Genomic DNA, 20,341 nt, shown 5'->3' on the forward strand with positions numbered 1-20,341 from the left:
CCCACTCACTCTGCTATTGCACTGGGATCAGGACAGCAACAACTGACTTCTGAGCTTCCCCTAAACAAAATTCCAGTGAAAGAAAGAAAAAAACAGGGACGTGCAAGATACAGATACTGTGCATCTTATAACTATGTGAGTAAGTGGATTGTTCTGATGAAACATGCTGCACTAATACAGACCAAAATGATGGGCAGGGTGGAACGGATTAAGATGGCAAGCTGTAAAATATGCTGGGAGAGATGAAAACAGAGCAGTATAAGAAATACCTTGTGAACTGTGCTGAATATTTGTGGCCTCAAACAATAAGTTGCCTAGATCAGTATTACAGGCAAAGGCACGGTTAGAATTCTGTGTTTTGTCAGTATCCCTCTCCTGATGAACTCATCGCCCTGACTTTCAGACAGGAGACCCTCCCTAGGCCAGCTGTACGCAGCCAATCCGTCCTGTTGTGCTTCAGTAAAGCACAATCTCTAGAGACAAGCCAGCAGTGAAACAGATGCAGCGCGTTAGTAAGAGAAGCTGCCAGCATCAGAGCGCATCGGTTATGCATCGCTAGGCAACCCAAAAACACACACACAAACCCACCCCCTTGTCAGAAACCACGAGGGTTGGTAGGCCAAAGCTACAGAACATCTTTTTTATGACAAAACCTGCACATCTCCATTACTTCCCCGGTCCCTAGTAATGATTTTCAACCAACAGTGTTTCTTATCACTTGTGAGACAGCACCCTCTGCTGTAACAACACGTGAAGACCTGGTGAACCGTATAAATACCTTACCTGGTGTCTGGGTGTAGCTGGCTGACAGCGCCACCCTGGGGATTGCCCGAGCTGCAGACACAATGACTTTCAACTCAGTAGAGCAAACGACCCCTATGCAAGGACACTCATTTACGCCACAGTACCCATTCAACAGCAGTACTATTCTCCTATGGCCTTTTTTTGTTTTGTTTATTTTGCTCTATTCTAAATAGAAACGCTCTTCTGAGGAATATGGTAGGTGAATGGTTGGACTAGATGATCTTAGAGGTCTTTTCCAACCTTAATGATTCTATGAACCAAATCCAATCCCTAATTTGAGTAACTGAGTCAAATCTCAGCTGATGCACAATTGGATATATCAAAAATGGAGTTTCATTCTAAAGCACAGATAGGAAGCAACTATCTAACTTTAAAAATGGTAATCAAGCTACTGAAAAAAACCACGCACACCACACTGACCCATTCTGCAAGGGAGCCACTGAAACACATGACAGATGGAAAAGGAATCCTGATGTCTCCGCAGCTTGTGCTGAACAGGTGTTTTCCTGTCCTTGTCTAAAGTCCTGATGGCAAAATACATCCTAACCCAAGTTATATTATTTGATCCTTTGGGTACATTTATGAGTCATGTGTAAATATGGTTTTCTGTTCTCCAAACAGGGCTGTGGATTACGAAGCAGGACTTAGATAACAGATACTGGAAATCACTCTTCATCTTCAAAAACATCCTTCCTTGGCTGTGGTCAGCAACCCTATCTCATCACGCCAGGCTAAAGCAGCTGTTATTACCATGCCAGCTTATTGTACTGCTCACTGCAACCTTTTGCAGAGATGAAATCATTCATTGCAGTCCCAGGACTTTCTTCTGTTTTGGTTTGGCTTTAAACAGTTGGCAAATAAAATCTTCCTCTTTCCCTGCCGATGAAAAGCAGCTTGCCCACACATGCAGAACTTCCCAGGACAGCACACACAACATACTGCTGTACTTTATTTCCCCCCTCCTACCCCTGATTCTGAAGTACTAAGCAAGTAAGATCATACTCTGATTATCCTTACTGTTTCCTCATGATTCTGGCATAACATCACAGGAGGCAACACAACCACTCTGAGTTCCCACTACTGCGGGATCATGCAGAGACACAACCTCATTAGCAAGGCAGATCTGCATATTCGAGCTTCTGCTCTTGCTGGTACCATGTGACACATAAGTTGGAGCTTCCATTAAAAAACGTAACATCAGAACCCAAAAGGCATTTCAAAACAATCAAAACTCACCCAGGTCATTCAATTAAACCGTACTGCGTTACCTTGCTGACTCACTCACCTTATCTAACATCTACCGGAGCTGGAGAGTGCCTGTTAGGGCAGATAAAGTTCTTAGAAGTCACATCACCGTGGCAGTCAATGGCAACAGTATCTACTACTTTTATCTGACATACACTACTGCGGTTGTAGTTTTGTGATGAGCATATTCACTGCTCACAGAACTGCACAAGGAAGTCAGAGTCTTCACAAACGACTCTCAAGTGTTTCCTTTGTTCAGGGATTAAGTCATGGCAACAATCTCTTATCTATACAGATCTTTATCTTACTGCATACACTAAGTGTGTGCGCCTGTAAGAAAACTGTAAAATAAGCCATAGCTTCTGGAAGTCACATATTTCAAAATCAGCCCTAAGAGGTACAGACTTGTCGGTATCATTAGTATGTACACCATGGTCCACCAATGCAAACTTCAGTACCGGCTACTGGACACAGAATTATTTCCACAGCTTGAAAATAACCACTGGCAGCTGACTTCTATTATTTTATGATTTTTAAGAACTAAGAATCTAGAACCGTGCAGCTGCATCAGTGCTTATACGTACAGATGAAAACTAGATGGCAAAAAGTATTGGGAGGAGCAAACAATGCATCAGTCATATGCACATTACTCATTAGCATTTTGGCACTGTACAACAGCAATGAAAATGTTATGCTACTTGTGATGATCATCATTCCAAGGAATCTGAGAAACTAACCAAGTTTAAGGTTCTACCACTTGCTGGAAATAGCTACATTTAGACACTGTCCTTTTCTGATGTTGTAAGCTCATCTGTGCCAAGCGATCACGTTATTAAACCAGCCACCTAGAACATACAGTCAGATGAATATTCTCACAGATACACCAGAGTATTAATTGTCATAATAACCACATTCACACAGTTCAGGCCTACTTGTTATATTAAATACCCACAAAAAGCAAGAAACACTTTCTTAGAGCATTAGAGCACCCCCTGTCAGAACCTAAGCACTAAGCAAATAGAAAATTTATCACTGAGAGGCAAAGCACTAGAGGCGTAATTTCTTTATTGTACTGTGAGCATCGGTATATATTAGAGACAAAGAAAACACGACTGCCGGGATAAGGAAAAAAAAACCTGGAGATTTAAAGTTTTGCTCAGTAACAATCATGGAGAACCTGTAAGTTATTTGCTGGAATGCTTTCTGCTCAAAAGCTTGGCTTCTACAATTACAGAACACTGAAGAATACACGATGTTCTGGATCCCAAAAGCCACATATCTAAAGTTTAATTGTTAAAGACCTGAAAAGATAGTATGTAAAATTTATAAACTTGTTTTCTTCTGGGACAGATTGATTTTATCTCCAAGACTCAGGGCCATTCCCTGTAAGGAAAAAAAAGAAGACGTTTACAACACTGGTACTTCAATAAAATCACCTTATCCATACTAAAAGGAAATTCCATATACAGGACACTAAGTAGTTAGTGGCAAAGGAATCAAAGTACATCCAACTGTTCACCTATTTACATAAATTCTAGTGCACATCATCTTATCTCCAGGTAAAGGCCACATCGATTCATATCACTGAAGCAGTGAAACTTCAGTGAGCTAGCAACTAGTAAACCCGTCTTTAAAATAAGAAGGAAAATTAATTGTGAGCTTCTTGACCTTCCACCAATTGGAAGTATGTGCCCACTAAAGAAATTACATCTGTCAATCCAGTTGCTGAAATCCACCTGTTGAAAACTCAGTGCCAATAGAAGCACTCAATACATCAAGGCTATGGAAAATGATTTCATCACAGAACTATGTTACTATTGCATGGAAACTGAAGAAGAAATGTCAAAAGAAACTGCCCAAATAAAACCACCTAATCTAGAGAACGATCTCAAGGTGAGAACAAACTGGCATATGTAACTGAATGTCATCGTATGTAAAAATTTCACTGTAAGCGTATCAGAAACGTTAAATCACTCCAAAATTCTCGTAATGACATCACAAACTAAATGCTTTATTTGACTGTAATAACTTCAACAAAATTCTTCATTGCATGCTGTTTAAAATGCTTTTATTATTACAGCAGCTGTTTCCTTATTTGCTTCGTTACTAAACTATTCTAAATCTTGTGGTTTTTAGTCAGAAGGTGGAAGTGCTAAAATTCTAAGACATGTGGATATACCTTTAGAAAACTGTTCTACTAAGAGACTCCAGTTTCTGCTTCTTCTCTCTTGTAAAAACGAAGCGTCTAATTTAGTAGGAATAAGACCATGAAAGCTCAGGGAGCAGCTGAACTTTGTTTAAACACTAATGAAATATAATATCCTACTACCAGTGCTAGGGTTAAACACTAAGAAATCTCGTCCCAAACACCTATTTTATGGTAGTGCACTGGGAGAGGAGATGTTTTAGTGCATCTTACCCTACATTTTTCCCAAAACTTTACCTAACTTTTAATTAACCCCCCAAAGCTGCAAGTTTTTAAGGAGTGGCTGTTACATTTCCTTACAAACCAGAAGAAATGGTGCTCCGAATTGAAGCTGCATTACCTGGCTCTTTGCACGGATTCGTATGTGACCAGTGACAGGAGCCTCTGGTCCAAGATGAATTGGCTTTTCAATGCTGACATTTGCAAGTGCATCTTCTCCAAATATGGAACGTGCATAAAGATTGGCTGCCATAAAACCACAATAACCAGAAAGTGCCTACAGAAACAACATGTGAACCCATGAGAAAGGCCAAAACCATATAAACACACTCCTGTTCATCATAGGTACAGTCTTAGCTACAGTTATTAGTTGTAATAAATACACACCTCATCTTAACAACTAATAGCTACTTTATATATTTCACTTTACAGCAAAAAGGATACAGTGCCAAGAGGAAAGTTAATTTTGATACAGCAGAAAGGATCTTTGAGCTACTGCCTAAGGACAGATAGTCCCATCAAAGCTACTACAGATTACAACATTATAATTTTCTTCTCACTGAAGGAGAAATAGCTCAAGAGATGAAATGACAAGATATGTGAACAATTAGCTTTTTACTCATTTTAGTGCATTAAGAACTTTATATATATATAATTTTGTGCTTTTAACAAGCATATCTAATAATAAACATAACAGATGCTGGCCAAATTACACACAACAAGCACATGAACAAAAAAGTTTGACACAGAAGAGTCTACAGGCAAAGAGCTCACCTTCTCTGGAGTGAGGCATTTCATATTGGTTGACTTCAGTATGTGCTGCAAGTATTCATTTAGATCAATGATATTTGTATTCACTGTAACCTGTACAAAGAAAAAAAGGACCAATTACTTTAGCGTATCAGGCACTTCCAAAACCAGCCCTTCTGCAGTGCTGTATGAAAAGCATTGCTACCACATTTCTCTTTGAGGAGCAACACACTGGAAGAGTGAGCTGCATGCTACATTATATGCTGGAATAATACATGAACTACCTCCTGCCATCCACTCACTTGGGGTAGAAACTCCCTTTTATTACTATAGTCCCTAAAACACATATGCATACATATGTACATATGGTACTCAGTTAAGCAAACAGACAGGGCCAACATCCAATGCAAACATCTAATCTTTAAAAAACCCAGACCACTAGGTATGTTTGAAGATAACCAGAGGCACCTATTTCTACACAGACACATAGACAAATACAGCTAGTGCTACCTAGTGTTAACATAATATAAGGAAGAATCACTTGTATCACAGAAGCATCTGGGGTGCATTAAAAAGAACATGGCCAGCAGGTCGAGGGAGGTGATCCTCCCCCTCTACTCTGTCCCAGTAAGGCCTCATCTGGAGTACTGTGTCCAGTTCTGGGCTCCCCAGTACAAAAAAGACAGGGATCTTTTGGAAAGAGTTCAATGGAGGGCCACAAAGATGGTGAAGGGCCTGGAGCATCTCCCCTGTGAAGAAAGGCTAAGTGAACTGGGTCTTTTTAGCTTTGAGAAAAGAAGACTGAGAGGGGATTTGATCCAGGTCTAGAAATATCTGAGGTGTGGTGGGCAAAGTGGTGAGGCCAGACTCTTTTCAGCAGTGTGTGGAGACAGTACAAGGGGAAACGGACATAAGCTGGAACACAGGAAATTCTGCATGAATGTGTGGAAGAACTTCTTTACAGTGAGGGTGTCGGAGCACTGGAACAGGCTGCCCAGGGGGGTTGTGGAGTCTCCTTCTCTGGCCTGCCTGGACACCTACCTGTGTGACCTGGTGTAGGGAACCTGCTTTGGCAGGGGGGTTGGACTCAGTGATCTCTGGAGGTCCTTTCCAACCCCTACAATTCTGTGATCTGAATGTGGTTTGTATCACGTGAGATAATGTTGATATAATGAGTTAGTGTGGAATAGGAAAGAGAAAGTCATCCAACAAGAACCCCAAATAACATATAGAAAGTAAAACTAACTTTGTTTTCCCACTCAAATTCTGCCCACATCTGTCTGAACTCTGCATCCGTACAAGAGGCTGGCTGGATATAATCCATAATGTCAATGTGAATATCACTGAGAACCACGCAGTTTCTGTCGCTGGCAGCTCCAGAGACATCATACACTGCAATAAGAAATACAAACCACATGAATGCTTAGAAAAGGGACTGTAATAAGTAAGAGTATCCAGTTACCATTTGTCAGCTAACAGCTCAGCCCTGTGTTGATCTCTACCCTTTTCATGTTCTTTTTCCAAGTTGCCACAGAACTCTGAGACAGGTGTATTGGTTTTTCAGGCAATACTGCCTAAGGTCATTTACAGTTCAGAGACTTGGGTTCAATTATCAGGCTGACAACCACTCTGAAGGTAGTGTGCTCCACCAGGATTTTTAATTAAAACATAAATTTTCAGAAAGATCATCATTAAATATTCCTACATTGCATATAATTTCATTTCCTTTTCCAGTATAAACTGTATTATTTATTAATTCCTGAGCCCGCTGAGCAGTTAAGAAATACACCGCACAGTGATCTGCACACACGACTGTCTACTTACCGATATTGCCAAAAATGATTCCATTTTCTGTTGAGGCAACTTTGACGTTAGCTTTAATGTTTGCAAAGTCATGTGGAGCAAGAGTCAAAGGAGATGGTTTTTCTACAAGCTTTAAGTCACCTGTTTAAATAAATTTGGGAAAGGGCATCAGAGAATGTTACCAGTAGAAAACAGTTCCACTTTTGGAACATTTACTGCCTTGTGATTCAATTACAGTGCCTACACAGCTGCACTGCATTACTTCATTAATTTTACATTAAAAACTTCAGTTAAAATACTATTGTACTCACCCAAAGGATACAGAAAACAAATTGAAACAGTGACTTAAATGGGCTTCAGATTGAGTTTGGTATTAATTTTAACAAGCACAAAACTGTCACTTCTGCCTTGCATTTTAATCACTGCCAACATCATAACACCTAACACTACTGTTCTGTGCCTTAAAAACAAAGTTCAATGTCCGTATTGCATGTACTGAGCTATCTAAGAACAGGTCAAAGTACCATCTTGATTCTGAATCTTATTGCTACTTCCCCTACTCCACTAGGAAGAAATTGTAAGGGACTCCCTAGTTCTATCAATCAGTGCCAGGGCCCAGCAGTTCTCCTTACCCAGTGTGGCCAGCTCCAGTGTGCAGTTCTGCAGTGTATCACTGGTCTGGTTTACCACAAGCACATCCAGCACAATGTCATACTGGTTGACGTGGACATAGGCTTCTGCGTAAACAGGGTCTGAGAAACCCGTCAGCTGTGTAACCTGCAAAGGAAAAGAATTTAAGGTATTTTTCTCATAAGCCATTTCTAATAGGAAATCACAACAAACAATGCCAAAACAATAAACTAGAATTGAATTAACTGCCCTTTGATATGAGCCCTCAAATCAGACAGAAAAGGTGTGTGAGGAAGCTTAAACTTCACATAACTACCTTCTCAGAAAGAGAAAAAACCAAACACTTCAGCCAAATAACACAAACTTAGTCTAGGAAATATTTAAGCGACATTCTGGAAAACCAAAGTCCATACTTCTTGCATAAGCTTTCCAAAACCAACAAGTTCTGATGACTTATAGCTAAATCGCAGTGATCCTCCGTATTATGTACACAAATGCATTTTTAAACCCATCCTTTGTTCAGCTGTCCCTCTGCACACATACTACAATTTAGAAAACCTTTACAGACAGAACATTTTCTGAACTTAATTTATCTAAGATCCCAAAACATTAAATAAAATGCTGCATTATTCTTAAAAAGATTCAAATGAAAAATAGTGACTTCAAATTGAAAGGCAACTTTAACAAGAATGTATGCAGACTTTAAGAATAAGAGTCTGTTTTCATAACTGGAGTTCAAGAAGTGTTTGGACGACACCCTCAGAGACAGGGTTTGATTTTGAGGTGCTTCTCTGCAGAGCCAGAGGTTTGGCTCAATGATCTTCATGGGTCCCTTCCAACTTGGTACATTCTGTGGTTTTATGAACCTCTTGGAATGTTCTCTGCTAGTTTTAATAACAAGCAGAAAAAAAAAAGACAAATTGAAATAAGATGCACTACACTTGTCAACAGGATATGGCAGAAAAGGTCCTTCACTTGTGACATCCCTGCTCTTCTCATAGCGAACTTTATTGAGCTCTTCAAAGCACCATACAATTTCAATTCCTTTTCTGCATGCCACCAGCTTAGCACCCTCAGTCTCCATACCACTCTTCTTTCCTCACGATAAGGGAATAATAAAGCACAGTAAAGGTTTTTCTCTCTTTCTTTTCCCCATCAACAAACATATGGGTCTTATTAATCAACCAGCATAGCCTGATTCATTAGTTCCAGTATGCATCTCCCATCGTTGATTCAGCACATAAGCAGAATGAAGAGTATATAACTAAGAGACTGATTACTTTACCTTATTAAGTTTGGATGCAAGAGGATCAGCAGCTTCTTTTCTCTGCGTGTTTCCCATTGCTGCAAGAAGGCTGAGCTGAAACTGGTCTTCTTTTGAGCTCATTTCATTTTTAGCAGTAAGCTGCATGAAGGAAATGGGATCATCCGGCTGGACCGTCACGTTCCTTTTCTCTGACTCTTTCTGCAGAAAAAAAATATCACAGTTAATTCTCTCACTTAGAACAGAACACATAATGACTGAATCAGACATAGTCAAACAGAGACATTTCTAGGACCTGCTTGGATGTGAACAACACTAAAAGAACTCCAAGGGTTTATGACTACACATTCATAATATCTCACCTTCTGGGAAAGCTTCTCTTCTTCCAGCTTGGCTGACAGCATATGAGAGAGGGACTGCCTGCATTCTTTGTTGAAAATATCATTCATGAGTGGAGAACATTCTGACAAAACTTTCAGACACAGGGAAATACGATCCACATCGTCATCTGTAATGGGCTTCTTGGGAAGAGAAGACTTTCCCAAATGGAGAATAGTGGCCATCACCAGCATAGCTTCAGCAATAAAGGACTGAGAAGGAAGACGAAAGAAACTGAATGAAAGGAGGTTACAGCATTTTTAAAAAGCTTCAAAGAAATGCCCATTACTGGGGCAAATTCATCAAATTCATAGAAACCTCTGGACGTTTTATTTTAAGTCAAGAAACAAAGCACCAATAATTAAGAGTGTTCTGGATACGGTGGCTGAAAAGCAGCAAGCCCAATTTGTGACCCAAGTTATTATTATACAGCCCTGTAACTGGCATTTGACTCAGGACTCAATCCATTTTATATCTGCTTAAAAACCCACTGAACAAAAAGAAAAAAGCAAACCCCACTAACAAACAAAAACACCCAGCCCACCAACCGGCTCTTCTTTGCAACCACAGGTAAAGCACAGTGATGACTTACATTTTGCTTCTTCTTTTCCTGAACTAGTGACACGTATCGTAAAGCAATCTTTGTTAAAGTGGTAGCAAGGGAAGCAGCGACAAAGAAATCCCCATCAAGCAGGAATCCTCGCAACGGAGGTCTAAAAGGACAGACAGTCATCAGAAACCTAGTTCAGAAGATACTTCAAAAACACTACGTTGACCACTCAAACTCTCCATGAGAGAGAACGTCACTTAAAAAAAACAACTTTTACTAGGTCTAGTATGAAATCTTAAATACCTGTCCTCTTCCTTTTTGGTGGGCCGGGAACTACTCAGAGCACTCTGGGTTGCATAAGTACCCATCTCTGTCACCAGTTTCTGGACTGGGCCCACGGTCACTTCTTCTTCAGGTTTTAGCTCACCAGCTTCCTTCTTGATTTCAGATTCTACAATTGGGATCTAAACACAAACACATAGATGTTCAGGTACATAGAGAAACCTCCTACAGCTGTGCATAAAGCTCATGACACTGCATACAGTGCTGCAGAGCTCCCAAGACTTAAAGCACTCTTCATTTTTAGTGCATATAGCTATGGTACTCATATGTTCAAGTCGACACAGTGTTCTGAAACAAGCAATTTTTCACCCACTCTCCTAAATCTGAAGCATTCTAATATTTATTCTCAATACATGCCAGTTTCTACTTAAAAATAATTCAATACTGAATGCAAAATCTACTTTTTGCTTTTGGCTTCTTGCACACACAACATTACAACCGTTCAAAACTCTGTATTGCATTTTAATTGTTTTAAATCCTTTCTTTAGTACAATGTATGTAGTGAGATAAACCACAAAAAGTTAGAATAACAAAATAAACACACCTCTCCAAGTGATCTGCGAACTTCTGTCATTACACTTTGTATATCCTCCTTTGTGCTGCAGTACTCTCCAAGGATCCATAAAGCTCCTCGATAAATCCTAAAATAAGAAGAGGAATTTAACCATGTTTTAATGATAAACTAGCATTAAGGGTAGCTATTCATGGACAAATTCAAAGGGATGTGATGGGCAGGAAGTAGGTTTGATCTACAACATTTGTCCTTTCAGCCTCAATAAACTAATGAACAAGTATATAAAATAAGAATTCTTCTCTGCTACTGTTTCATTCCACCTGTGCTAAGCTTGGTATTTATAAAATTACATTTCATTACCATCACAACCAACTCCACTGCATGTTAACAAAGACAGCTGTAATTTCCACAGCTCCCTGAGACAAACTAACTTCTCATTTCTCCTATATGAAGGAGAAAACAGAAGGCTGAATGAAGATTAAAGGAAAAAGAATAGCAGTGCTTTTCAGGGTTGGGCTTATTTATCACTTAATGACATACTGACAGAGCCAAAAACTTGGGATACCCAGAAAGAGGCATCTTCAAGCAGAGAAGTTCCCCTCATATGACTGATCCATCAGAATACCAAGCTTTGAGCACTTTGCAAGTACTAAAGATGCTCTCCAGATTCTTATTTTAGGGCTTTCTTTTTCTGACAAATGTCCAACTTTTTCCAGTTCCCTACAACTGCAAATTCCCACTGCAATATTCCCTTAGTAATTCTGTTTTAACAAATGTATCGCTTTGGTGTTGGCCTTCAAGAACGTCATCCTCTAACAAACAGAAGCACAATTAACAATAGCATCAAGAAAACAAATTTGAACTCATCTGTGTTCAATGTAAACAGCACCCACTCTATCATATAAAAAGAGGAGAGATGGAAACCATCTCCCTGTGATCATCTACCTCCTGTACCTTCTGTGTGTGTGGACTGCAAGGCTTTTGGTACATACTTAATGACAACACACATTCAATGTAAATGAGCCACACACTGCTCCAGTTCTGGTTTAACATCGTATCTGAGACTCACTTGACAGATTTAATTGCATGAAAGACTTCAAGCATCTTCTCAACAATAAGAGGTCTGAGGTTATCAAATCGCTGGATTGCTTCCCGCACAAATTCCAGTACGTCAGCAGCAGCAGCTTCATTATTATCACTGAGGAACTCCATCAGCTACCACAGCGTGGGGAGCATTAACACAAAGAACAAAAAAGTTACATTTCTATCACTGTACTACGTTCAGATGCAGATATTTCTTTAGCCATGAGAATTAGTCTGACTGACTGTAAACCCACTTTTAGAAAAAAACTTAGCTTCACTTATTTTTTTTACGCAGATGGGTAGTAAGGATTTTGGTACAGCAGGACATAACTGAATGACAAGATAATTAAAGATTTCCATACCACTGGAATAACATTCGCAGCCATATCTGGAAACCGAACACTGCAGGAATGCAATGTACGAACAAGCAGCTGTCTGTATTTGTCAGTATCTTCATGCTCTGTCACATTATTAGTCTTAATCACTTCTTTCTTCAGAACAATCACAAGCTGCAGAAAAGATCAAAAAATTGAAGAAAGTCACGTATTTTTCTGGTGAATAAAAACATGTTATGAGACATGTGTAATATATCTTTTACCTCCTCCACATTTCTTGAAGAAACCAGATCCAGAGCCAGCTGAAGGGTTTTTTTGCGCACTTCCAGATCTGGGGTACTCAGCACTCTGAGGATGTCCATAACCAGATCCTGAAACAGTTAAAAAATAAATACATAACTGCTTTGTTGCTTCAAATTACTCCATCCTCAGTTCTACTTTTCAGTGCCCAGTAATTTTCCAAGATGTTGTGGACGCAGAATATATAACATAGTGACAAACATACAACATATCCTAGAGGTTATGAAGTTCAGTCCTCATTTCATCCATTCTTACTCTTCTCAGGCAAGCTACTAAGCCTTACAATCACGTCAACATTTACCGTAGTTACTGCAGGCAATAGATACAGCAAGCCTAAACGTAAAAGACCATTCAACTGTTTTCAACAGACGTATGAAGAAAAGGTTTAAATTTCAGAAGGGCATTTTGTACCATGACACCTGAAAATTTATAGGGAAGGAAAAACACTCAGATGGCTGGCAAGAAAAGAGCTCACATACCTGTAACACTCGCTCATGGGAGGGATGCTCCTTTAACTCAACCAACCGATCCAAAACAATCAATTTCACATTATTATCACTTTCTTTAATAATCAAATCTATGTAGCATTGGGCAGCTGCCTACGTTAAAAAGGAACAAAAATATTTATGTAAGTAACAAAGAAGGAAACTGGGCAAATCTTGAAGACAAATTCAGGAAAAGACAGCTTTTACTTATCTACTAGAGCAACAACGCAATGAGTTGGCATCGAAATTAACCTGAGAAGTGTTTAAACTTTCTGATAAACCAAAGATAGTTCCATCAGTTTGTTATAATGCCACAGGAAGATGCACAGCTTACAATTCACAGCCTTGATTTCAAATTCAAACAAAACCATAAATTTCCTTGCATGCTTTGAGTCAAATCTTAGGTATAGGACAGGACATAAAAATGAATTTAAAATAGTTGACAGCGTTAGCATATCTAGATATGGTTTTAATGACAGCTTCTCTGTATGATACACGTACTCAAGGAAAATGACTGCACTAAAGCAAGAATGTAAGAATTAATACACCTGATCTTTTGAAGCTACTATTTACAATATTTTTACTCTTACTCTAGACTGGTATATTCTATTTTTCATTAGAATTTAGAATTCCCTTATGTTCTCAAGTAATCAACACCACAAAGATAAACAGGAATGTGAGGTCAAGCAGGAATCAACACAGATCTTCAAAGCCGTGTGTTTCCACTTTGAAAAAGAATAACATTTCAGAGTAATGAAAGTAATTCAATCTCTGGAAATCTTCAATACTGGTCTTTTATAAGAAGGTCAAGAAAACAGCAGGTTGATACCAACTATTGTGATAAATTGCACAGATGAACAAGCCTGTCCATCAGCAAGTGGCATGAGGTCCACCAGCCACAAATCTGCAACATACAGTCCTAGTCACTTCTGAGCAATTTTAAGAGACGTTTTAAGACAGTTTTACGCACGAACTGTCAAAACTGGCATTTTCCTGAAGTCTTCCTGAAGACTTCAAAAGTACAAGGTATAATACACAGCACGACAGTGCACCAGCAGGTACTGGGATGTCTGGAAACAGCACTTCTATACCTTGATTGCAGTCGGTGCACTGGAGAGCGTAACTAGTGTTCCTGCTGCTTCATATTTCACTGCAGGACTCGATGACTGCAGCAGGTTGTAGATGCAGCGAATGAAGCGAGCTCTCTCTGATGGATTGGCATGACAGACCTACATACAAAGAAAATTAAGCAAAAGGTGACAACCTTTTCTGGGCATAAGAAGCATCACTCACAGTTGCAAAAATCTACTTTAAAAAGCTATTTAAACTTTAACTGAAAACAGTATGCAATACTGGAATGACACACACAAGTGGCTAAAATGCCTTTTCCAGCTGTGTTCTAACTGTTCTGCTGAGGGCTCTAATAGAACCTGTATTGTTTTAAATATATCACAATATATTTCCCTTTTACCTTATAAATCAGCTCAACAATAACCAACTGCAGAATGTCACCAAATGTCTGGACTTGGTCAATGCAGGTACTCAAATAATCCAATGCTCGATCCTAAACAAATAAAATGCAAATCATTCTAAGTTATTTCAGAATTTTCAGCTACATTTTAAAGCAAAGCACATTATAAAATCAGAGAGTCATAGGATCACCAAGGTTGGAAAAGACCTCTGAGATCATCCACCTCTCACCCATATCAGCGATCAGAACAATACTACAGTCAACCTTTCGACTGAAAGCTCAGAAGAACTGATGGAGAAATATTAAATGTGAAGACCAAATTAATAAACTCTGGCTACACATGGCAAAAAGTGAGACACGCTTAACATGTAATCAGGCACAAGGATCAATTGCCAGCATAGCAAATGAACAGAAATTGCCATTTCTTTCTCATAAAACTAGAAAAGCTATAAAATGATAGGTAACGGGAGTCTTCTCAGTCCAGTAACGCTCACATGACAAAACTGATTACAGTTTCCAGCAACAACATATGTCTTCCTCGAATGCAGCCAACTGTCCTTTAAAATGAGGACAGCACTAAAGACCTATGTTAATTTATCTGCAGTTAATGAACAGCCCACAGCTCATGTACAGCTGTCACATGCATGTTTTTTGTTTGTTTTTTTATGAATATGTTCACACTTCTAACAAATTACTGGCTGGTTACCCAGGGCATTTTCAGATACTTATTCTAAAGAAATTAGGGGGCAAGTATCCTTACCTGATCTGCATGAATTAACATCATAAATGCATTTCTTTTGCAGCTCGCATCCTTTTCATTCACTAGGAAATCATGGATCAATTCAGGAGCATCGGGTATAAGATGTTCAAAATTTCTTAAAAAAAAAAAAAAAAAAAATCACGCCATAATTCAAAGACTATCGATAAGGGGGAGAACATGCAGCGTAACTGAATATGAAACAGTGAGCAAAAAAATTGTCTGCTATTATGACAGATAAAATATGACTCCATATATGATTTCGGCTTAATAGCAACACTTGGTCATAGTGTTTACATAAGAAAAAAAAAGCAATAGCATTCAGTATGTAAGCGGAGTAGTGGAAGAATGTCTTACTTCAAATAAATTTATATGCTTATACTCCTGTAAAGATTTTTCTCTGTTTATATTAGTGGATAACAATTACTGTTTATGAAGTTTAGATAACTAAGAAAGGCATCTGTCCTTACAAATTAACCTGCAATGTAAGAATCTCGGCGACAGCTACAAAAGCAAGAGCAGTACCTTCCACTTTTCCAAACTGGTTCTTTACAGAGGAAAAAGCAAACAAAAACCACACCCCATGGCAACCTTTTCTCTTCCTCCCAGCTCCCAGAAATTAATTAGTGATTGATAAATATTTATGAGGTCTCCCAAGCCACCCAGGCCACCAAACACAGCCTTCTGCAGCCACTTGAAACAGTTTCTGGCATTTACCTATAAATGGTGTAAATTGCAAGGACTGCATTTCTGCGCACATAGCTGTGACGATGCTCGAGGCATGCACGGATGGCCGGCATCAGAGGCTCCAGCAGTTCTGCTTCTTTCAGCTTACAAAGAAAACGAAGAGTAGAGCCTCGGATAAACTCATTTGGATGCTGAAGATCCTACAATCAAGAAGCACATTTGAAATGTCAGACGCTACAGTTTAATTGCTAAGCTCAGATGAACGCATTTGCTAGCCTCTTCCCAAGTTAAGTTTTTCAATGCAGCAAGTCCCAAAAGTTTGAGGATGCTCCATTACCTTTTTATTAAATACTGAAGTACAATGTAATTTAAAATGAGCAAATCTGTGTAATAAGACTTGCAAGTCCTAAGTTTTTTCTGCTGCACTGCACATATTGTTTGTGACTCCTAAGCCTGTGAAAGCTCACCCTGCAGACATTCCAGCACAGGGGCTACTAACCTGTACTGCGTATTAGTTCATCTGCTTGCAGTCTATTCCCACAGCAAATGAAGGATTATCTTTGTGAAGGAGTATCCCAAATACACTGCAATGAAGACATGCCAAATACAGCATCTACTCTTATTGATCCACTGTGTGTCCAAGGACACTGTGGAGGTGGTAATGAGGTCACCCCTCATCTTCAAGACTCCGACTTGGAAAGATCGAGCATTTAACGTTTAATTGTAACAAGCAACATGAAGATTCATTAGTAGTTGGTTTGCTGGTTACCTACAATTCAGCCAGCTATGAAGCATTAAGACAAAATGGTTTGCAAGGAAATGCAGAGCATAAGACATTTTCATATATTTTATATAACAGAAAATGATACGCTTTCTAAAATGTACAGTGTGTGAACATAGGTAGTAAAATAAAAAAGGAGCTACCTTTCTGTATGCATCACACACAAGGATCATTTCCTGCAGAAGCCTGCCATCTGGAGTGGTCTTCGGCACTATCTCCCAGAAGACAAGCAGCAGCTTTTTGATGGTATGATCTTGGAGAGGCAGCACAAAACGTATAATGGTCATCAGAAGGCCGGGTAGTTTTTCACCATTCAGAATCATAATAATCACTTTCTTCAAGGCTTCTGTCTTCAACTTGACATCTCCTTTTTCTAGAGTGGATAGAAAATTCAAGAAAGCGAATCACTGTAATTGTATACTTAGGAAGGCTAACATGACAGTTTGATAGGACCGGCTGTTTTCTGGTCAGAAGATACAACTTCTCCCTGACGAAGTGCAATTTAACGTCTCAATAAAATCCACACCCTCACTTCTAAGAGCATAAAGAGGAAGCAAGAGGTATTTAAAGAATAAGCCTAGAGTTTAGACTTATTTCTGGGATCAATGTATTGGAATTAAATGAATTCAACAGATTGCATCACTGCTTCAATGCTTTGAAACAGCATTTCAAATCAGAATACTCCAATGTACTGTGATATTACAATCATTTTACTCCTGTTTCACTGCTTTAAACCATCTTTCTTATACACCAGGATACTATGATGTGCTTTGGTATCATACTAAATACTGACAAGAAAGATACAGCTGTGTACAGAACAGTGACTGACATACTTCCATTAGCTAAGCCCGCCCAGACCTCAACACGTATTGCTTAGCACAAAGACTGAAACAGATGTCAAAGTTCTGCTCAGAATTTGGACAAAAAGTCACATACGATAAATATCACAAGCTTCTCAAACAGCAAGCAGAAGAATTTACACAATTCAAACATCAACATAAGATAAACACTCATTTGCTTGAGTTTATGAAATGCAAACGATATTGCAGCAACAGTGTAAGGACACTATGCAAGAGTGATACAGGAATGATGGATGATCCTTCTAATAATCAGGGTCCATTACTTACCTAGGTCATTTTTTAAGCTGATTTCAGAAGGTGGTTCCGAATCCATTGGGACATTGATTAACGTGTAGCACACGTTCTCAGCAGCAGTCATGGCTCCTGGTTACTAATGTTTTCTCAGCAGGAGATTTATTTTGACACAAGTATCAGACAACCTAAAAAACAAGCAAATAAAGCCATCCCAGAGTTAACAGATTTTACTAACAAACAACATAAAAATGATTTTCCAGCTGACTTAATCATTTGAAGATGCTTGGATTTCTTGAGAAACCACTTTTGAAATACCTTCCCATTTTACCAAAAAAAAACCACCAAAAAAACAACAAAAAACACCCCCAAACCCAAGAGCGTGACATTCCCCAAAGGGAAAAACAACCCAGAAATGAAAAATCTTTCCAATATGACAGGATATGGCTACAAATGATAGAAGTACACAGATATTTGGCTGCCACTGAAAGGATGCAGCAGCTTTTCCCTTGTCTACTCGTTCCTCTGATCCCCACTATATTCTCACTATCTTCTTTGTGCTCTTGTGCCTCTCCAGGTGAACTGATCCAAACTACCAAGCCAGCTGAAAGCGTCCAAGCAAAAGAAAAGGAGAAAGGAAGAGTCTTCTTCCAGTTTAACAAGCTGAATCAACCTATGAGGAAGCTACGACAGTGGGCACAAGATTTAAGAGTGGAAACTGAGGATGGCGGAACAGAACAGTGGGGTGGAAAAGAAAACAGGACCACCCTTTTACATACCAAAAACAACCAGACCTGTTGAACTCTACTCCTTAGCTGCCCCTATTGACTTGATGAGGAAAGTCAGCATTTACAGAGGAAAAACTACCTGAGACTTACAGATCCAAAGCTGCAACTCAGATCAAAAAAACAAGTTCAATTCTCATTTTTCTGTTTGTTTCTTCCTAATGTAATTGATGCCTATGATCAAACCAAACTTCCTACTCTGTTTCCTAATGGAAAAACGCTCCAGTTTCAGTTTGCTCAGCTAATGCTATGATACCGTACTGACAAGCACAGAAAACTGTTAGTTTCTATTACATGTTTCAAACTGCATTTTCTGAACGCGTGCAGAAAAATGACTGTGCTCTCACCGCAATGACTTTTCTTGAAGTCTTACACTGAACTTAACCAATCTTTGATAGGAGATGCTTCTTCAAAACACGGCGCTATCATCAGCCTGTTAATACACAGTGTAAAAGCACACACTTGTTTCACGTTCCAACACACAGAATCACAGAATTATCAAGGTTGGAAAAGACCTACAAGATCATCTAGTCCAACCATTACCAATACTTCCAGGCTAAATCATATTCCTCAGCACCACATCCAAACGTTTCTTGAACACTCCCATGGTCGGTGACTCCACCACCTCCCTGGGCAGTGCATTCCAATGCCTGACTACCCTTTCTGAGAAGTAATACTTCCTAATGTCCAGCCTGAAACACCCTACCTCCAAGACAACCAAGTGAAAAAGTTACTGTCTGGGGACACCAGTTTTGATCTTGCCTCACCTCCAGACCTGTGCTGACGCAACTTTTGAGCTGCAAACCCTGTAAACCCTCCGCTCCCAATTTATTTTCAAAGCAGTAATTTGGGCAAACAAGATTCAAAAAAACAAACATTCATTTCTAGCTCAGTGAGCCTGGGAAGCAGCGCTGCTCCACGCAGAGCTCTGACAGATAACACAGGAAAGAGATACGCAGAGCTGTGGCACTGGAATGAATGAGTGAAACTGCCTGTGGATCCAAAGTCCCTTTTTTCAGTCAAATAGGCACCTGAAGAACCTTAGTGTGAGCAGGAAGTCGTGCTGTTTTGGGCTGTATCCTCCTGCTGCGAAAGAAAACAACAAAACACGAGCAGCACTGGAGAAGATAGTTGAAAGGAAAATTACAATATAACACCAGTTACTTTTTGTAATGAAATTTCTGTATTTTTATGCCTTCGGTTCTTCAAGTTGACCGTCTGCAGGAAAAAAAAAAAGGGGGGGAAACAAGGCCTGTTTTCTTGCCTTGAAAACAGCTTCTGGGCGAGAGGGTTGGAGAGCCAGCAGACTCGATGGCGTGCAGCCAGCACCTTCACAACTCTCGCTAACACGGCAGTGCGGCCTGAGCTCACGCAGCAGCTCCCCGCACAGTCCCTCCACAGCCACCCCACAGCCCTCAGGCACCATTTTGTCTCTGGGCACGGAGCTCATTTCAGTCCGTACCGCTACCAGCCGGCCCGCACAGCTTTCCGTCAGCTTGGCATATTGTTTAGTTGCGGCCGCCAGGCCACGGCCAGGAGGAGGCCCCCCCACTCCCGTTCCCCACCCGGGGTACAGCGAGGGGTCCCCCGCGGGACGTGGCGGCCGGAGCCGCGCACCCACCGTGAGGCGGCGGTGCTGCCGGCAGCAGCCCGCTGGGGTCGGACGCGGTGTGTCGGGGCCGGGCCCGCTGTGCTCTGACCTGCGGCGCTTCGCTCCCGCTTCGGCGATGGCTGACGTGGAGCCTCTCCCTCCCGGCACCTCGGCGCTACGGCGGCCGCGGTGGGACGCACCTCCTCCGTGTAGAAGAACGAGAGAGGCGGAGCCACCCACAGCTCTGCCGCGTGGCCGACAGGGGCGGAG

At 40.2% G+C, this 20,341-nt stretch overlaps 1 protein-coding gene across 1 annotated transcript; it reads right to left on the minus strand.

The window, feature by feature from the left end:
* Positions 1–3,097: 3,097 nt before the first annotated feature.
* Positions 3,098–20,253, minus strand: COPB1 (coat protein complex I subunit beta 1). The gene is made up of 22 exons (XM_015864079.3): positions 20,102–20,253; positions 17,732–17,883; positions 16,748–16,977; positions 15,854–16,023; positions 15,140–15,254; positions 14,380–14,472; positions 14,000–14,137; positions 12,903–13,022; positions 12,387–12,494; positions 12,151–12,297; positions 11,775–11,920; positions 10,736–10,832; positions 10,153–10,313; positions 9,892–10,012; positions 9,284–9,511; positions 8,943–9,122; positions 7,660–7,804; positions 7,049–7,168; positions 6,471–6,616; positions 5,249–5,338; positions 4,596–4,751; positions 3,098–3,432 (listed from the first exon to the last, which is right to left on the minus strand). The coding sequence occupies exons 2-22, from the start codon at positions 17,820–17,822 to the stop codon at positions 3,373–3,375; spliced, it is 2,862 nt and encodes a 953-aa protein (XP_015719565.1). The 5' UTR covers positions 17,823–17,883; positions 20,102–20,253; the 3' UTR covers positions 3,098–3,372.
* Between the last annotated feature and the right edge of the window lie 88 nt (positions 20,254–20,341).

This window comes from Coturnix japonica, chromosome 5 (genome assembly GCF_054131305.1).
Source record: "Coturnix japonica strain WE chromosome 5, WE-NBRP24, whole genome shotgun sequence".
NCBI lineage: Eukaryota > Metazoa > Chordata > Aves > Galliformes > Phasianidae > Coturnix > Coturnix japonica.

Bases quoted from the DNA above. Each gene is read 5' to 3' on its own strand.
- COPB1 (XM_015864079.3), bottom strand. From the start codon at position 17,822: ATGACTGCTGCTGAGAACGTGTGCTACACGTTAATCAATGTCCCAATG. The intron at 7,169-7,659 runs GTAAGGAGAACT...TTATTTAAACAG, and splicing joins ACTGGAGCTGGCCACACTGG to GTGACTTAAAGCTTGTAGAA. The intron at 3,433-4,595 runs GTAATGCAGCTT...TTTTCCTTACAG, and splicing joins GAATCCGTGCAAAGAGCCAG to GGAATGGCCCTGAGTCTTGG.